This window comes from Telopea speciosissima, chromosome 11 (assembly GCF_018873765.1).
Source record: "Telopea speciosissima isolate NSW1024214 ecotype Mountain lineage chromosome 11, Tspe_v1, whole genome shotgun sequence".
NCBI classification, from domain to species: Eukaryota; Viridiplantae; Streptophyta; class Magnoliopsida; order Proteales; family Proteaceae; genus Telopea; species Telopea speciosissima.
Window position 1 is genome coordinate 1,683,885 of NC_057926.1, and position 16,399 is coordinate 1,700,283.

General features: G+C 40.1%; 1 protein-coding gene across 1 annotated transcript in view; it reads left to right on the forward strand.

The window, feature by feature from the left end:
• The window catches only part of LOC122645825 (sorting and assembly machinery component 50 homolog B-like), a 32,879-nt gene extending 16,700 nt beyond the window's left edge, over nt 1–16,179 (forward strand). The window contains exons 3-4 of the mRNA XM_043839204.1: nt 14,490–15,005; nt 15,824–16,179. Of these exons, the coding sequence (XP_043695139.1) occupies nt 14,490–15,005; nt 15,824–15,907 (600 nt within the window). The 3' untranslated portion in view covers nt 15,908–16,179. The remainder of the gene's footprint in view (nt 1–14,489; nt 15,006–15,823) is intronic.
• The last annotated feature ends 220 nt before the right edge of the window (nt 16,180–16,399 follow it).

The following is a 16,399-nucleotide window of genomic DNA, read 5'->3' on the forward strand; positions in this document are numbered from 1 at the left end:
GAAAACAGTGAACTAGTGAAGGCTATCTCAGCCTCACCTTCACAGCCTATCTCAGGACAGTGGAATGCTTTAAAGCAATAATCTTCTTCATTAAATTGTGGGGGGGGGGGGGGCTCAATGGAGCTCTTTAGATTATATAGCCTTCAAGGCTGGACATAAAATAAATCCTAACTATGACTAGGACTCAAAATAGAACTAGGAATGCCAACTAGGACTAGGACTCAAAATAGGAATGCTAACTAGGACTTAGGACTTCTAATTAGGATTCAGATTTGCACTAGGAATCCTAATTAGATTACAACTCAATAAAAATAAAACATAGGACTTCTAATTAGGATTCAGATCACTAGGAATCCTAATTAGATTACAACTCAATAAAAATAAAACAAATACTAAAAATCCCCACGACGGTTGCTGGTGTAGGGATTCATCCCTACACCTACCCGATGGTTACTTAGGCTGGTGTAGGGAAGAATCCCTACACCTGCGGCTGGTTTTAGACAGCCAGTTTACATCAAACTGTGTGTAGCAGCAAGAGATTTTACTCTGAATTGAAACAACAAAAATCCCCAAAATTAGGGTTTCTCGATGGGATTTAAAAAATCCTATGAAACATCTATATCAAAAATAGAGAAAGCCTTACCTTCAACAACTTGGTGGTAGAAGAATACCGCTGGAGTGTTCGAACGAAAGGAAGAAGAAGCTCTCTGGTTCTGCCGGAGTATTCAACGAGAGGAAAAAGAAGAGAACTGAACTTCTTGAAGTTCTCTGGTTTTGCCGGAGTGTTTGAACGAATGGAATAAGGTTCGTAATCTATGATAGCGCCGGAGTGTTCGAATGAAAGGAGGAATAACTTCTATGGTTCCACCGGAGTGTTCGAACGAAAGGGAGAACTTTTCTGGTTCTGCTGGAATGTTCGAACGAAAGGAAGAAGAGATTTTTCATTTTGTCTATTGTTATTAGGGGGGTGTTATTGGTATATCACTGGGGTTATTATTGGTATATCAGAAAAATAAGGGTATTTTGGGGTTTAAATGAAAATATTTTGGGTGATGTCATATTTGTCATCACATAACAGCCATTTTTGATGGAATGGGTACGGTTGATAAAATCTTCTGAGGTCAGGGGAGGGGAGAGTTATTACCCAATACCCAGGGGTGGGGTTTGTCATTCGGGCATCATCGAGGGGAGGGGGAAGTAATTTACCCTTTTTAAAACTATGTTTGGGGTACCCAAGCACAAACACCGTCAAGAAGGTGTATATTTGATGGTGAAATAACCAAAATGCGCCAGATTGGTATATCTATCAAAATATTTCAATTGAAAGGATATGCTTCAACATCACGTTTTTGCATCTTCTTTTAACCTTTGATTTGGATCATGGATGTTCATATAGCATTTTAAATGTTTGATTTGAATCATGACTGATGCATTAGCGTTATTGTGGCTGGGCTGATACGATCAGATTTGAAAACCCAAACCCAAATGGAACTTACCCAACCCAGATTTTTTTACCAACAAAAATTGGTAGGGATTTATATCCATAGTAAGGATAATTATGTAAACATTCAAGTTAGTTTCAGTTTTACAATCTGTTTAGGATTCTTTCTAATTTCTTTATTTGCTAGCATGTATCCACCGATTTTACCGCATTGATTAAGAAAATATGGGTTTTGCTTACCTGTGTGGTGTGACTGCGGTCTCTCTTCTTTCTTATCAGTTACGATCTCTGTTCTTTCCTTTCCTTTGTTTTCTTATTCTAGTATTCCATTCTAATTTTCTTCTTTCTTCCCTTTTCTTTCCCCCCTTTTGAGTTTCTGATTTCAGCATATGGTATTTTGCTACTTACGATACTGCTGTCCCAGTAGATTGAACTGATCTCAATCGATTCTCTTCTTTTTATTTTAGTCACCATCATCTCTCTTTTTCCTAAAATACCCTGCTTAATTTAATTTTGCATTGTCCTTCTATTTTCATTAATGCCTAGTTTGTTTCTCTTCTATAATTAGTAATTCCTCTTCTATCCTTTCCTCCTTTATCTTCCGAAGTAGGCCTTTAGACTTCTTATTATTTACCAGACTGCCTCTCCCCTTTGTAAACTTTGATATATTTATAGAACTCCATTATCTTTCAACTTTTGGCTATTGTACGTAGGTGGGCCCAAAGTAATCCCAATCAGGGTTTTTCTAACCCTGGATTGCATCAATTTGTATCCTATATCATGGTGGCCAATTATGAGGTTCTCTGGCAGCTTTACTCCTATAAGGAGGAAACAAGAGTAGATCTCGCCAACCTCTCAGACTGTGTTGATGCCTTCAACATAACTGTCAATTCCCTCCAGACTACGATGGCATCCCTGCAAGCTTCAATTGACTGACTAGTATCCTCGGATAAAGGAAAGAGTCCCATTCAATCTAGGGATTCTTCCAACTCCGTCCCACAGGGTTTGTCTCATGTTACCCCGCCGCCGCCACCGCATTATACAATAATCTAGACCAATACTTAGACTGGATTCAAAGCCTAGAGACATTTTTCCAATGGCACGAATTGTGACCGAGTCCAGGAAGATATTATTTGTTGAAGCCACTGAAGGGTACGATTGGATTTTGGTGAATCAGATACCACCCACAGGACTTGGATGTAAGGCATTGGGTTGATAAACACTTGGATTGAACTACAAGAGGCTGTGACTGATAATTTTTTACTACGGGCTTTAGACAATGCATGCATCTCAAGTTTGCTTAGCTGAGGTGGGACGACATTACCATTGAGTAGTGTGTGACAAAATTTTTCTATTTAGCCACTCGGTCTGATTTTGAGTGGGACAAAGAGGCCTTGGTGGCACAGTTTCGGAATGGTTTGTTCTCTCAGATTAGTGTTGCATTGGCTTCTAGCTGACTACCTATGATGTAGGATTTCGTACAAGTAGCATATCAGGTGAAAAAAGATGATCTGAAGCATAGTTGTCAAGGCGTCACCTAGGTGTCACTTAGGTGCTGCTTAGGCGTCTAGGCGGCTGTCGCTTTATTGGTATCAAATGCCTTGGCCCTTATTTATGCCAAATATCATTTAAGTAAATGAAATAACATTGTTATTTCATTTACTTAAGATATTATTTATAGATAAGCAAATACCCTCTTTGTTAATGGTCTGACAGAGTATTATGTAAGGATTGTAAGGTTATACCTGGAGAGAGCTTAACCGCCCAGCATAGACTGATGGTCTTGGGTATGTACCTCGGTACGAGGCAACGTAAGAAAGCGAAACAGATTTGTCCTAAGATAGGATGGGGGTGACTACAAGGAGCTCTCCTAGAGTCATTTACTGACAGAGATGTAAACGGATCGAATTTGGTCGAATAGTGGCATTATCATATTCGTATCCGTTTATATTCAGACGGATTCAGATAATATCCTATCGGTTTTCGGACGAATGCGGATAGTTTCCGGATAGTGATTTTTTTAATACAGATTCTCCTAAATGGATATAAGGGTTAGGGCTGAGACTTGAGAGTTCAATGACTACCCTTTCTTCTACTCTTCGTAGTATTTGATTTTCTCACATATATATGTGATTCCATGTATCACATTGCATAAAACAATATATATAAACCAATAGAAAATTTAGAAAAAGAATTACATCATCTTAACTTATAAAATTGTAAAAATAAGATAACAAAATTCAATAAGGTAACTTAAAAGGATTGATGTACACAAATATATTTTAGATATTTTATTACCATCGGATTACTAAACGAATCAGATTATAATCGGTCGGATAAGGGGATTATCATATTCGTATCCGATTAGTTTAGGACGGATTCGGATTCTCCTAAATGGATACGAACGCGAATCGAATACGAATTTTTGAATATCCGTTTACATCTCTATTTACCGATAAAGTGGCTCTACAAGGAAGGTGGGATTGTGAGGGCGATACCAATAAGATGTGGATTGAGATGACGACTTGTGTTAAGAAGGTTGCTAAAGAAGTCCTAGGGGTTTCCAAGGGTATGCATTTGGGCCCTAGAGAGACTTGGTGGTGGGATGACGAGGTCCAAGCAGCCATTAAGACTAAGAAAGTCGTTTGAAGACATGGCAAAGGACTACCGAGGAAGAGGATAAAGTGAGATATTATGCGGCCAGAAAAAGAAGCTCAGAAGATTGTGGGGAAAGTTAGAGAGAAGAAATATGATGGCCTTTATGAAAACTTAATACAAAGGACGGAGAAAATGATATCTATCAGATAGCTAAAATAAGAGAAGGAAGAGTAGACAGTTGGACGATGTTAGATGCATTACGAGCAAGGGTGGTAGAGTATTAATACAAGATGCAGACATTTTGGAGAGATGGGGTGAATATTTTTACAATCTACCATACGGATTGAATGATGGAGAGGAGTAGTCTTGAAGCCAACACATGTCATGGACTGCTACAACAAGTTGGCGAGGCCGAAGTTAAAGAGGCCCTATGAAAGATTAAGGTAGGCAAAACACCGGGACCGGATATGAGATCCCAGTTGAAGTGTGGAAGAGCTTAGGAGTATGGGGGTATCTTGGCTAACCAAGCTGTTTAACAAGATTTTGAGTACAAAGAAAATGCCCAGATGATTGGAGGAGAAGCACTGTAGTTCCAATTTATAAGAACAAAGGTGATATTTAGAACTGCAACAACTATAGAGTCATTAAACTAATGAGTCATACTATGGAACTATGGGAGAAAATTATTGAAGCCCACCTAAGAAGAGAAACTGATATAGCGCAGAACCAATTTGGTTTTATGGCAGGGAGATCCACGACAAAAGCTATTTACCTTCTAAGGAGGCATATGGAAATTTTTAGAGCTTGCAAAAAAGAATCTCTATATGGTCTTTATCGACCTAGAGAAGGCCTATGATAGAGTTCCTAGAGAGTTCATTTGGCATGTCCTAGGGAAGAGAAGGAACTCAAGTAACTATGTAGATATAACTGAAGACGTGTATGAGGGTGTGGTGACAAGTATCAGAACTGCAGAGAGTCAAAGTCGAGAATTGCCAATTACAATAGCGTTACACCAAGGATCAGCTCTAAGCCCTTATTTGTTTGCACTCATCATGGAGGATTTAACTAGGCACATCCAAGATGAGGCCCCCTAGTGTATGCTTTTCGCTCATGATATTGTTTTGATAGATGAGACAGTGGAAGGGATTAATGCGAAGCTGGAGTTATGGAGATCATGCTTGGAATTGAGAGGTTTTAAGTTAAGCAAAACACAAACAGAATATATGAGTGTGACTTCAGTCAAACCAGGACAGGTGAAGCGATGAAACTTGAGGAGCGAGAGATAGCACTAAGTGAATTCTTTAGATACCTGGGGTCAACCATTAACAAAAAGGGTAATATAGAGGACGATGTTTCCCACAGAATTAAAGTATGCTGGATGAAGTGGAGAGGTGCATCAAGAGTTTTATGTGACAAACACATGCCTATTAAGCTTTAGGGGAAATTCTACAGGACAGTAATAAGACCAGCGATGATACATGGGGTGGAATGTTGGGCCGTTAAGAAGAGTAGTAATATAGATAAGATGATTCTAGCAGAGATGAGGATGTTAAGGAGGATGTGCGGCAAGACTAGGAGGGATAGAGTAAGGAATGATTGTTTGGAACCGAATTGGGTGTTGCACCAATCCAGGCCAAGCTCCATGAGAGCCGCTTGAGGTGGTATGGTCACCCATGGATGTACCAGTAAGGAAGAGTGACTAGATTCAGTTTGAAGGAGCTAAAAGAGGTATAGGCAGGCCTAAAATGACTATTGGAGAAGTGGTAAGAAAGGATATGCATGTTTGGCTGGCTGGCTCCTCGTGGTGGGCCCCCCGGTTTTGATCTCCTCTATAGCCCATTCCACCACTGGTCCCTGTCTGGCTGGCCCATCTGGTGCTAATGGGCCAGCCCCCTCTCCCATTCCCTTTTCCTCTCCGACCGAGCCAACCCCTTGCTCTTCTCTCCCTGGCCCATCTAGTTCTAATGGGCCAGTCCCCCTCCTCTCTCAACCATTATTTCTACCCAGCCTCCCCTCCTTGCCGTCTCCCCTTATCCCCTCGTTTTCTGTCGTCGTAATCCCAGCTCCCCTCCTTTCCCTAAGAAGCGTCCCCACCTTTCTGACTCCCTGCCCGTCTGGATTTGCATTCGCCGATCAATTCAGATTTCAGAAATTTTGCTCTAAGTGGTGAGCCAATTGACCCGGGTTAGCTAGTGCTTGGAATTGCTTGGTTTGCTTGGCTGTTGCCCTTTGCGAACCGGGCTTGGTTCTTTGGCTGCCTGTCTTGTCTTTCGGGTTTTTTATTTTTGAGTTTTATTTGGGTTGGGCTTTGGCCCTTTGTATTGTCCTTGCTCTTGGTAGGGATTTGTGTTGGCTTTGCTTGTATCCTTCTCCCCCCACTTTCTCCTTTTGGAAATAGAATTTTTTATTCATCCAAAAAAAAAAAAAAGGAAAGGATATGCATGTGGTAGGACTTATCCTAGTATGACCGCGGATAGAGTTGTTTGGAGGACAAGGACCCGTGTAGCCGACCCCTTATAGAGGGATGTTCCTAGGATGTTGCTTTGACTACTGCTTAGACTTTTTCCTTTTATTTTTTCTCTTTTTTTTACTTCCTTTTATTACTTTTTACTCTGTTTTTTTTTTCCTTTGTTACTCTCTTCTACTTCTCTTATTTCTATTACTGTCACGACCTCTTCAGATCCATGTAGCCGACCCCATTTAGTTGGGATAAGGTTATGGTTATTGTTGAAAAATCAAATTCTAAAAGGATAAAAAGTTAACCCCCTAGTTTAAGAACAAAAGCTAGAGTTTCGACAGTGGGTAAAATTTTCAACTTTCTAATGCTAGGGTTTTCTCAAATATAAAAATTCCATAAATCTTAATATGGTAAAACATTGCTAAAAACCATAAGAGAGGTAAAATATTCATTTGTTTTGATATCTTAAAAAATATTTTTATTTAATGCAATTTTGACAGCATTCGCGCACACGAAATAATGTTTGACCGGAACATAGCTCCTTCAATATAAATCAGATTCAAACTATTCAAGATTTTTTAGAAAGCTGGTTTTGTGCTCTACCTAATACAAAAAGTCTCATGTAAAAAGAAAATCATTTGACCGGTCAAACTTCTTAGAGAACAAGAACATTTCTCTAAATCAAGAGCAATTTAATTACTTATAGATAAGATCATATTTTCTAAGAACAATATAAAGTTATAAACCAAATGTGAGACTAGGTATACGATGACAATGACCAATTCCAAGAATAGCATAAGCCAATTGTATGTTTTGATTGTTATAAACTTCCACTAGCTCCCTTGTTTAGTTCTACTATCTTCTAGTTCTATGTTGATTTTTGATGACTTGATGCGGCTTAATATTGTTTTTGATGACTTCATGTGACTTAATGTTGATTTTTGATGACTTGATGTGGCTTAATGTTGCTTTTTGATGATATAAGGTATATATTGTAACATACAAAATAATGTTAGAAAAGAAGGGAAATAAAAAATAACACTTGGGCGCTTTGGTTGCCTAAGCGCTTAGGCACCCCTCCACCTCCTTGGGTCGCCTTGCCACCTTGACAACTATGGTCTGAAGAGACCTTATAATCAAAGGAGCTTTCCAAACAAATTCTCTGAAGGTGACAGTTCAAGCAACCTCCTCCACTAGAGAAATCCTTCAAAAAGCCATAGACTAACAATTCCTTTATGGCATCTTCAAGGCCAAACCACACTTACTCTCCACCTCGAGGTTGTGGTTTTGATAAACATTTTGTGATGGGAAGGTTACGACTCAGTGCTTGACCTGCAAGGGATACATGCATAATTTTGCTCAATATCCCAATCGTTTGATAGCTTATATTGACAAGGATTCTTTCATACTTCTTGCTCTGAGAAGAGCAACAAGATCTCAAGAAAGTTTGTTTGGTTGCATAGCGTGAACATGGTAAAGGCAACGGTAATGACATGATTGGAAGTGACTATGTTCGCCGTCCTGTTTTGATCATTCAACTATGTAGCATGGTGATTGATCCAGGCAATTGTACTAATTGAAGACGCCGTAAGTAAGCTTGGGTTGAAGATAGAGCCACATCCAAATCCCTACAAGGTTGCATAGCTGAAGACACCAATCCCTAGATTACCGATAGGTGTTTGCTCACATACTCTATTGCTGGGTTCGTGAATACGGTGCAATGTGACATCCTATCTCTGAAGGAGTGTCACATTCTTCTTAGATGACCGTGGCTGTTTGATAAGAAGACCGAAAATTTTGTGCATGTGGATATCTACTCTATACTCTATTGGTGGGTTCGTGGATATGGTGCAATGTGACATCCTACCTTTGAAGGTGTGTCACATTCTTCTTAGATGACAGTGGCTGTTTGATAAGAAGGTAGAACATTTTGGGTATGTGGATATCTACTCTTTCAAGCGCAATGGCAAAAAAATGTATCTTCTTCCTGCCAAAGACATCCCTGAAATTAAGAAGGTAGTAGGATCATTCCTCCTTTGACAAGTTGACTCAGATGGTATCCTTGGTCCTTATCTAAACTTGAAGGAGTCGAGTTCTTTTTAGAGGAGAAGAGTTGATGCGTTAGCATTATCATGGCTGGACCTATATGCCCGAATTTGGAATCCCAAACCCAAACAGGACTGGCCTAACTTGTGTTTTTGGATCAACAAGGGTTGGCTTGGAATTTTAACCATGTAACATTTAATTTATTATATTGTGCATGGTTCAAGAACTCGGTTTCGGTACTGGTTTCACCCAACCAAAAAAACCAAGTTGGGCTGAGATCTTGGCGAGTTGGTGCAAATATTTTTTTTTGAACTCGAAGGCTGGTTTTGGTGGGTTTTAGACCTAGTTTGGGCTTGAAACTTGGTACTCAGCCTATTTTAGGCCATTTAAACACAACACCACTATCAAATTTTGCAAAAACAAAGTCCAAATAGGAGTTCCACTTAGGACCCTAGGTTGGTAGGAGACAACGTACTAAAATACCCTACTCTACACAATTTAGTAATAGACAGCAATCGAAACATTCAATTAATGTAAAACAACATAAATAAGCATTAGAAATGTAAAGTAGGGTATTTTACATCAATCTTAACATAAATGATATACCTCTATCCTTCCAAGCCATGTTTCCGAAGCTAGTAAGGCTCAGACTGTGCCACAAAGGATTCCCATGTCAAAGTGTTGTTGAAGAAATGCGTGTAGTCTACCACACAACCTAGGTAAGTGTTGTCATCAGCTATCCGAAGGTACCCTATCCTAGGGTAGAGAAGAGGCGGTTGCGATGGGAATAATGCGATCGATCCACTGCTACTGCCATCAGGCATGTATGGTTGGGTTAGGACTGTGAATAGGTCGTCAACAAACCCTAACCCAGTGCTCCAAGTGTTGAAGTCATGGCCATAGTGTACTGACTGAGTCTGAGATGCATGCCACGACTGACGCTCACTAGTAGTATTTATGGCCATGACTTCGACACTCTGCTTAAGTTATGTAACATATATTAAATCGACATGATTTCGCCAAGATTTGAACAATTTTTTTGCAAAAAAGTCTACCTTCAAATTTTCTTCAAATTCGAGAGGATTTGTAACAAATTTTGCAAGTTTGATGCAAGGAGGAAGCTAATTGACGTCTCTGGCAAGTTTTCCATCGAAGCATGGTGGCAAAAGCTAAAAAATCAGCTCACCACTGGTTTCCCTGTCGAGTTCACCAAGATAGTCGAGTTTCTGTTGAGATCTCAAGTGTTTCGGTCGAGATCTTTCCCCTTTTAAACATGGGTTTGGTCCACGTCTCGGTCGAACCGAGATCTCAACCGAGTGCGTGTAACCTTGTATTTCGCCTCCCATCTCGACTCGCTAATTGAAAAAAACAAGTTTTAGATCTCGCCGAGTTCTTGAACCATGATATTGGGGTATATTACGTAGGAAATAAAATATAGAGTTTGAGTTCAAGTTGTTTTGGTTTTACATTCCAGTTAGGAGTCTTCTTCTTTTTTTTTTAATCTTCTTTCTATGCTAGGATATATCCAATGATTTTACAGGATTGAACGAAGAAAAATGGGTTTTGTTTACTTACGTGGTGTGACTGCTCTCTCTGAACGATCCCTCTTCTATCCTTCCCTTGACTTCCTTTGTTTTCTTATTCTAGTATGCCATTCTAAACTTCTTTCTTCCCTTTTCTTTTCCCCCTTTTGAGTTTCTGTTTTCTTCATACGGTATTTTGCAACTAACGATATTGGCAGCTCCAGTATATTGAACCAATCTCCATTAATTTTCTTCCTTTTATTTTATTCACCACCATGTTTCTCTTTTTCCTAAAATACCCTCCTTAATTGTAATTCTGCTTCGTCCCTATTTCTTTGTTAAAGCCTAGTCTGTCCTTTTTTAATTAGTAATCCCTCCTCTATCTTTTTCTTCTTTATCTTTCTTAGTAGGCCTTTAGAAGTCTGGTCATAGTTGTCATGGTGACTAAGTGATCCACGGCGTTGAAGGGGTGCCTAGGCACCCTAGGCGTACAGAATATGACTATGTAATGTAGCAATGATAATTTTATATGATTATGCTTATATGCAACCTAAAAGCCATATCAATACAATATGATATAATTATGCTAGTAATAAGTAATGACCTAATATGAGAAAGTCAATATTTAATAAACAAAGCATAGGATATTAAGAAAATTCTTAAAGAAAAAAAAAACAATAAACATAAATCGACGTAAACTCATGAAGTGTCAACAAGGTGTGTTGTTGTAAACTCTTGAAGTGTCAACAAGGTGTGTTGTTGTAAACTCGTGAAGTGTCAACAAGGTGTGCTGTCACCTTGGACCCAAGAAAGAGTTTACTAGAGCAGGAATATTTTCAATGGAATTTTGTTGACTTTTAGCACTTAAACCTTTCATGTGTCGATGATGGATTTATATACTCTAAGGGAGAAATCCAAAATAGGATCACCGAAGTCTTCTTTGGCATTTTGTATATAACTCCTATTGTTGACTCTCTCTCTCTCTTCTTTGCATTTATTTTGTTTTGAAATTTTGCTCCCATTGTCCACCGCCACCACCTCTTGTTCTCTGTTGGTGGAGTTGGTTGGCCGTCCTCTTGACTTATGAGGTGGACCCCAACAAGGGTTAGTTGTATTCGGCTGATACACCCCCTCAAGCTTAGGATTCGACGGGTCGGATCTTGAGCTTGTCCCTAAGAAACTGAAACCGATGAGAGGAGAGACCCTTGGTGAATATGTTGAACACAGTGCATATGGCAGTGTCTATGTGTTGGTTGTCATTATTGTCAACAGAGTGCATGTGTGTTGGTAGTTGTCAACACAGTGCATCTTGGTGCAGTTAGTTAGCAGAGCAGCAGTACGGATGGCAGCTGTAAGTAACAAGGTGTACAGGCAGTGTACTAGTGTGGTAGAGCATCTACACTGGTGTAACAGAGATCACAGGTGTTCTAGTAGAGCTGGCAGAGACAGACGATTGCTTGACAGTACAGTGAGTTCATGACATGTGACAACATGGCAGTGATTTAGAGGGCTTAGGACTCATATGGTAGTGTATGAAGACAATTGGCAGTGTTTTACAGTGTTATACAATGGTTGGCAGCATGTGATGGCATTGGGGACAATTTATATGCAACTTCCAATGGTGTACTGACAGGTTCGTGTGGAGGAGTCAACTTTGCAGCCAATTTGGGCATACCAAATAGGGGTATTGGAAGAGGGCATACACAAGAGTGGTAGTGCTTTGGATCCTCTTTCCAATGCACTTGAATCACCTCATTTTGAGTTCATATCAAGAAGATATGGAGCTTTCCATATCAATGCACAGTGGATAGGTGATAAGGTGGCTGGATTGTGATTATGTGGGCCCATAGGGTATGTTGATGTGGATGACCATGGTGGGAGCATGAAGATGAGGTGGCCAATGTATGGAGGTTCACAGGTGGAAAGTAACCATGAAGTGATGTTGATGTGGCTCGAGTGTATGAAATGGCACCTAGGGAGTCTTAACTGCTATGTTGGATATTGGAGTACTCAGCTGCAGGATGGGTGTGTACACCGGTAGACCTTGCAATAGAATTGTATGCCTATCTATGGTTCTGAGGAAAGGTGTGTCACATGACTGTGTGTATGTGCGAACTGGTAAAATTAGGAATGCCCTAGCCAGTTATAGTTTGCGTATGTGTTTGTGCTGGGACAGTTACAACAACCTATTGCCAGTGAAGGGAGTGGATACAGGATACAATGAGTGTTAGTGGGAAAGTGCCTGGATATTAGCTTAGGGCAGCATCAAATATCTCAGCTGTTGGCAGTAGGTTTGGGTGACTGCCGGTGAGTGTTTTGAGTGCCAGCACATACGGGGATCCTCAGCCGGGTCGTGTCAAAGTGACATATTGTAGGGCTCCTACAATGGATCTATAAAAGGTGGCATCATGAAAGAGAGCACTCCCTGAGTTAGTTCCCTTCAAAGAGGGAGAGATTGGTGTGAGCACCGTTTTGCATTCTACCATGCCTGCCTGTTGGAGTAAATCAGTAATGTAGCGGTGCTGAGAAAGTAAAAGACCCTTGGAATTTGTTGTTGCTTCAATCCCCAAGAAGAAATGTAACGGACCAAGGTCTTTAATGGAGAACTCATTGGAAAGCTGATCAAGAAGAGCAGTCAAATGAGATTGGTTGCTGCTGGTGACCAGTATGTCATCCACATACACTCCACATACACAAGAACATAAGTAGTGGTCATTCCTTGAAGCAATATAAAGAAGGAGGGATCAGTTTGGGAGGCATGAAAACCAGTCTTGAGAAGGAACTGAGAAGGTGATGAGGGACTGGTGATGTTGTCAGAGTCAGCCATGAGGGAAAAGGAAGGCTGAGCCGCTGCTGCATGCTACTTTTTTTTTTTTTGCTTGAATAAGTTTGCTTGAAGAGCCAATGGGAAGAGGTGCTCGTTGGAGCTAAGTAAGCTCTGATACCATACTAGAGCAGGAATATTTTCAATGGAATTTTATTGACTTTCAACACTTAAACCTTACATGTGTCGATGATGAATTTATATACACAAAGGGAGAAGTCCAAAATAGGATCACTGAAGTCTTCTTTGGCATTTTGTATACAACTCCTGTTGTTGACTCTCTCTCTCTCTCTCTTGTTCTTCTTTGCATTTATTTTTGTTTTGAAATTTTGTTCCCATTGTCCACTGCCACCACCTCTTGTTCTCTGTCGGTGGACTTGGTTGGCCGTCCTCTTTACTTGTGAGGAGGACCCTTACAAGGGTTAGCTGTATTCGGAATTTCGGATGATAGAGTTCATTGAAATACAAAACAATAAACATAAATCGACATAAACTCGTGAAGTATCAACAAGGTGTGTTGTGGCCTTGGACCCAAGAAAGAGCCTGGACGCCTAGGCGACACCTTGACAACTATTACAGAGAATAAGGGTTTGTTCTCACTTCTCAGCCTGACAGAGAGTCCTGTTGACTACAGGTCCTCTCTTCTCCTCTTCATTTTTCATTTTTTTGGTCCTTTTTTCCCCTCGTGATCCCATGCATGACAGTGTACCTAAGCTCACACTCCAATCAAACAGTCAGAAAAGGCATCAGTATTGTATAACAACCAAAAAAAAACCTACCATAAAGGCATTTGTCTAGGTCACAAGCCTGGCCAAGGTGACATGTTGTCGACCAAGGTGGGTGCCTTTTCCAAAAATAAAGGCTTGAGCACGCCTAGGGTTTGGGGAAACGCCTTGTTGCCTAGGCCGCACTTGACAACTATGCTGTGCATTTACCATTCATTTAGTTGATGCAGTCCTCGAGTCTCAACAGCTCAAAACTGTACTTCAGAGTTATGTTAATGATACCATCTGTTTAGTTTCAGTCTTTAACCTAAGAGTGCCTGCAAAAGAAGCATTGGCTTAGAAACCTGTCACATGAGACGGTGGATACCTTACTCTTCCTGTACGAATATTTGTTATCCCTCTTTAAACTTGTCTAGCAACCCATCCCTAATGAAGCTAATTCCCTCCCATAAAGAAGAGAGAGAGGGAGAGAGAGAGAGAGAGAGAGGGGGGGTGGGGAGGAGGACTTGTTGCCTTAAGTGAGTTTGGTCCGATGCTGATTTGCAATGTTCATTGTTATCTACAATTAATGATTACCTGTTTATATAAATTCTGATCTGCTCGTGAAATTAGAACCCTTTCACTTTTCTGATTGTGATCTATCGACCTTGATATGAGAATGTACTCCTGGAGCTTTTAACCTTGGCTTAGGCTACTTCTGCTTTTTTAATGGTTAATTCATTATTGCTCTTTGCATTTGCTAAAGGTCTTGCTCAGTAGCTAACCTACCTTTTGATATAATTAGTGCATGTGTTTATTTTTTTCTTTGGGGAGTAGCAAAAACCATGATTTAGGCATAGTTGCTCAACAAAACTTACTTCAATTCTTTGGACAGGAATTTGATTTTCGTTATGCTTGGCCACTGGGCTTTTGTAATGCTGCACTTAACTTTGGGATTTCTGCTGGTGTTATTTATCCATGGGGAAGTGGATCGATGAGCATGCCCTCGCCTCTACCTGAAAGATTCTTCTTAGGTGGCCATTCTTCTCCAGTGTGCACCTTGTCAGGCCCGGCATCATTGTTAGGTTTCAAGTCTAGGGGATTGGGTCCTGCTGAAGCCAGAAGGCTAATTATCGACAAATCAAACAATGAGAATACGGCTTCCTCTTCTGGGACAGATGCCCTTGGAGGAGACCTGTCTGTTACAGCCTTTGCGGACCTCTCTTTTGACCTTCCTTTGAGAATATTCAGAGAAGCAGGAATCCATGGACATCTATTTGCTTGTGCTGGAAATCTTACTAAGTTAACAGAGAATGAGTACCGGAATTTCTCATTGCAGAAGTTTCGGGAGTCTTTCCGAAGATCTGCTGGAGTTGGGATTATTGTCCCAACCAAGGTGTTCCGCATGGAGGTTTGTAATCGATCTATCTTTGGTTTTTTGCTCAATTTGCAAACATGGGTCAAAATAAGATTTCGAAAGCCATTGGAATGGGTCTCATTTAGGGTTTTTTGGACCTCCTGATGATGACACTCTTATGGTTAATGCCTAATTTAGTAAACATGGGCCAAAATAGGATAGGGCCATGCCATAGACGTTGGTATCATTTATGTTTCAGGGACCTCCAGATGATTCTTTTTGAATGTTTGCTGCATATATTTATAGTCGCAGGAGAATTTCATCCTGTTTCTATTTCCCCTATTTTATGGAAAAGGTTCTTTTTGTAGTTTGTATAGGAAGAGCCTCCTATTTGGTTCACCTTGTTTTTTTTTTTTCATGTGGAGAAATGACTCGACAATTCGAACAATTGGATTGATAGGGTACAATTTAAGTTGGCCACTTGTTAAATATCATAGCCATATTCAATCATATACCCCCCCTTATATGTTGGCATTTTCTCTTGTATTTTTGACCATCCATCTGTTTTCAACTATTTATTGGAATACTTGACCTTTTAATTGGCTTTTAAAAGTCTTATTCACTATATGGTCAACTCTATTAGGACTGAAAGTTGACTTGTGAGCAGAGGAGTTTGGGCTCCATCTGCCTGACCCACCACATTGCAGATATTAGGGGTGTAAATGAAGGCCCTCTTGTGTGGGTTATGCAGGAAACCAGAGGCCTTCGCCTCTTAGAAACCCCCTCACCCCACCCCCACCCAAAAAAAAAAAAACTCTTTCTTGTACAAAATATAATTAAACTACTCTTGACAATCTTGATTTTGTTTTCAGATAAACTACTGTTATATACTGAAACAATTGAAGCATGACAGCGCAAAGACAGGCATACAGTTCAGTTTTTCTTCCCCATTGTAGAAGCTGAAATTTCAAACTCCATGCAATGGTATGGCTAATTTTCTTTGTTCTGAGCATGTGAGATTTTGGCCATTTGATATCTGTAATTGAGCATCTTTGGTAAAACCTTTAATCCTATCATTTTTGGCAATACTGATCATAAATCTTCTTTGAAGACGTGAAGACTTAGGGTTTCGAAAAAATTATTGGGGTTTATACCATTCTACCAAAGAGGATCAAATTCTGTCCTGTATTTCGGTTGAGTTACTTGAGTAATAAATTTTTTCGGATCATCAGCTGGTGTCACAAGGAGAAAATAAATGCAGAGAGAATAATTTTGCTCTCAAAAACTTGTGTTGACTGGATATTATGGTTTGCAATTGCATTTCCTTAGATCTCACTCCTTGTATGTTCGCAGATCATGGATTCATTTTCTGTTGTCAGCCACCATGTAGTTTGCATGGCCTATGATTGTTGAAATGTAGATATACATCAAGAGTTGCAAATGGTTTG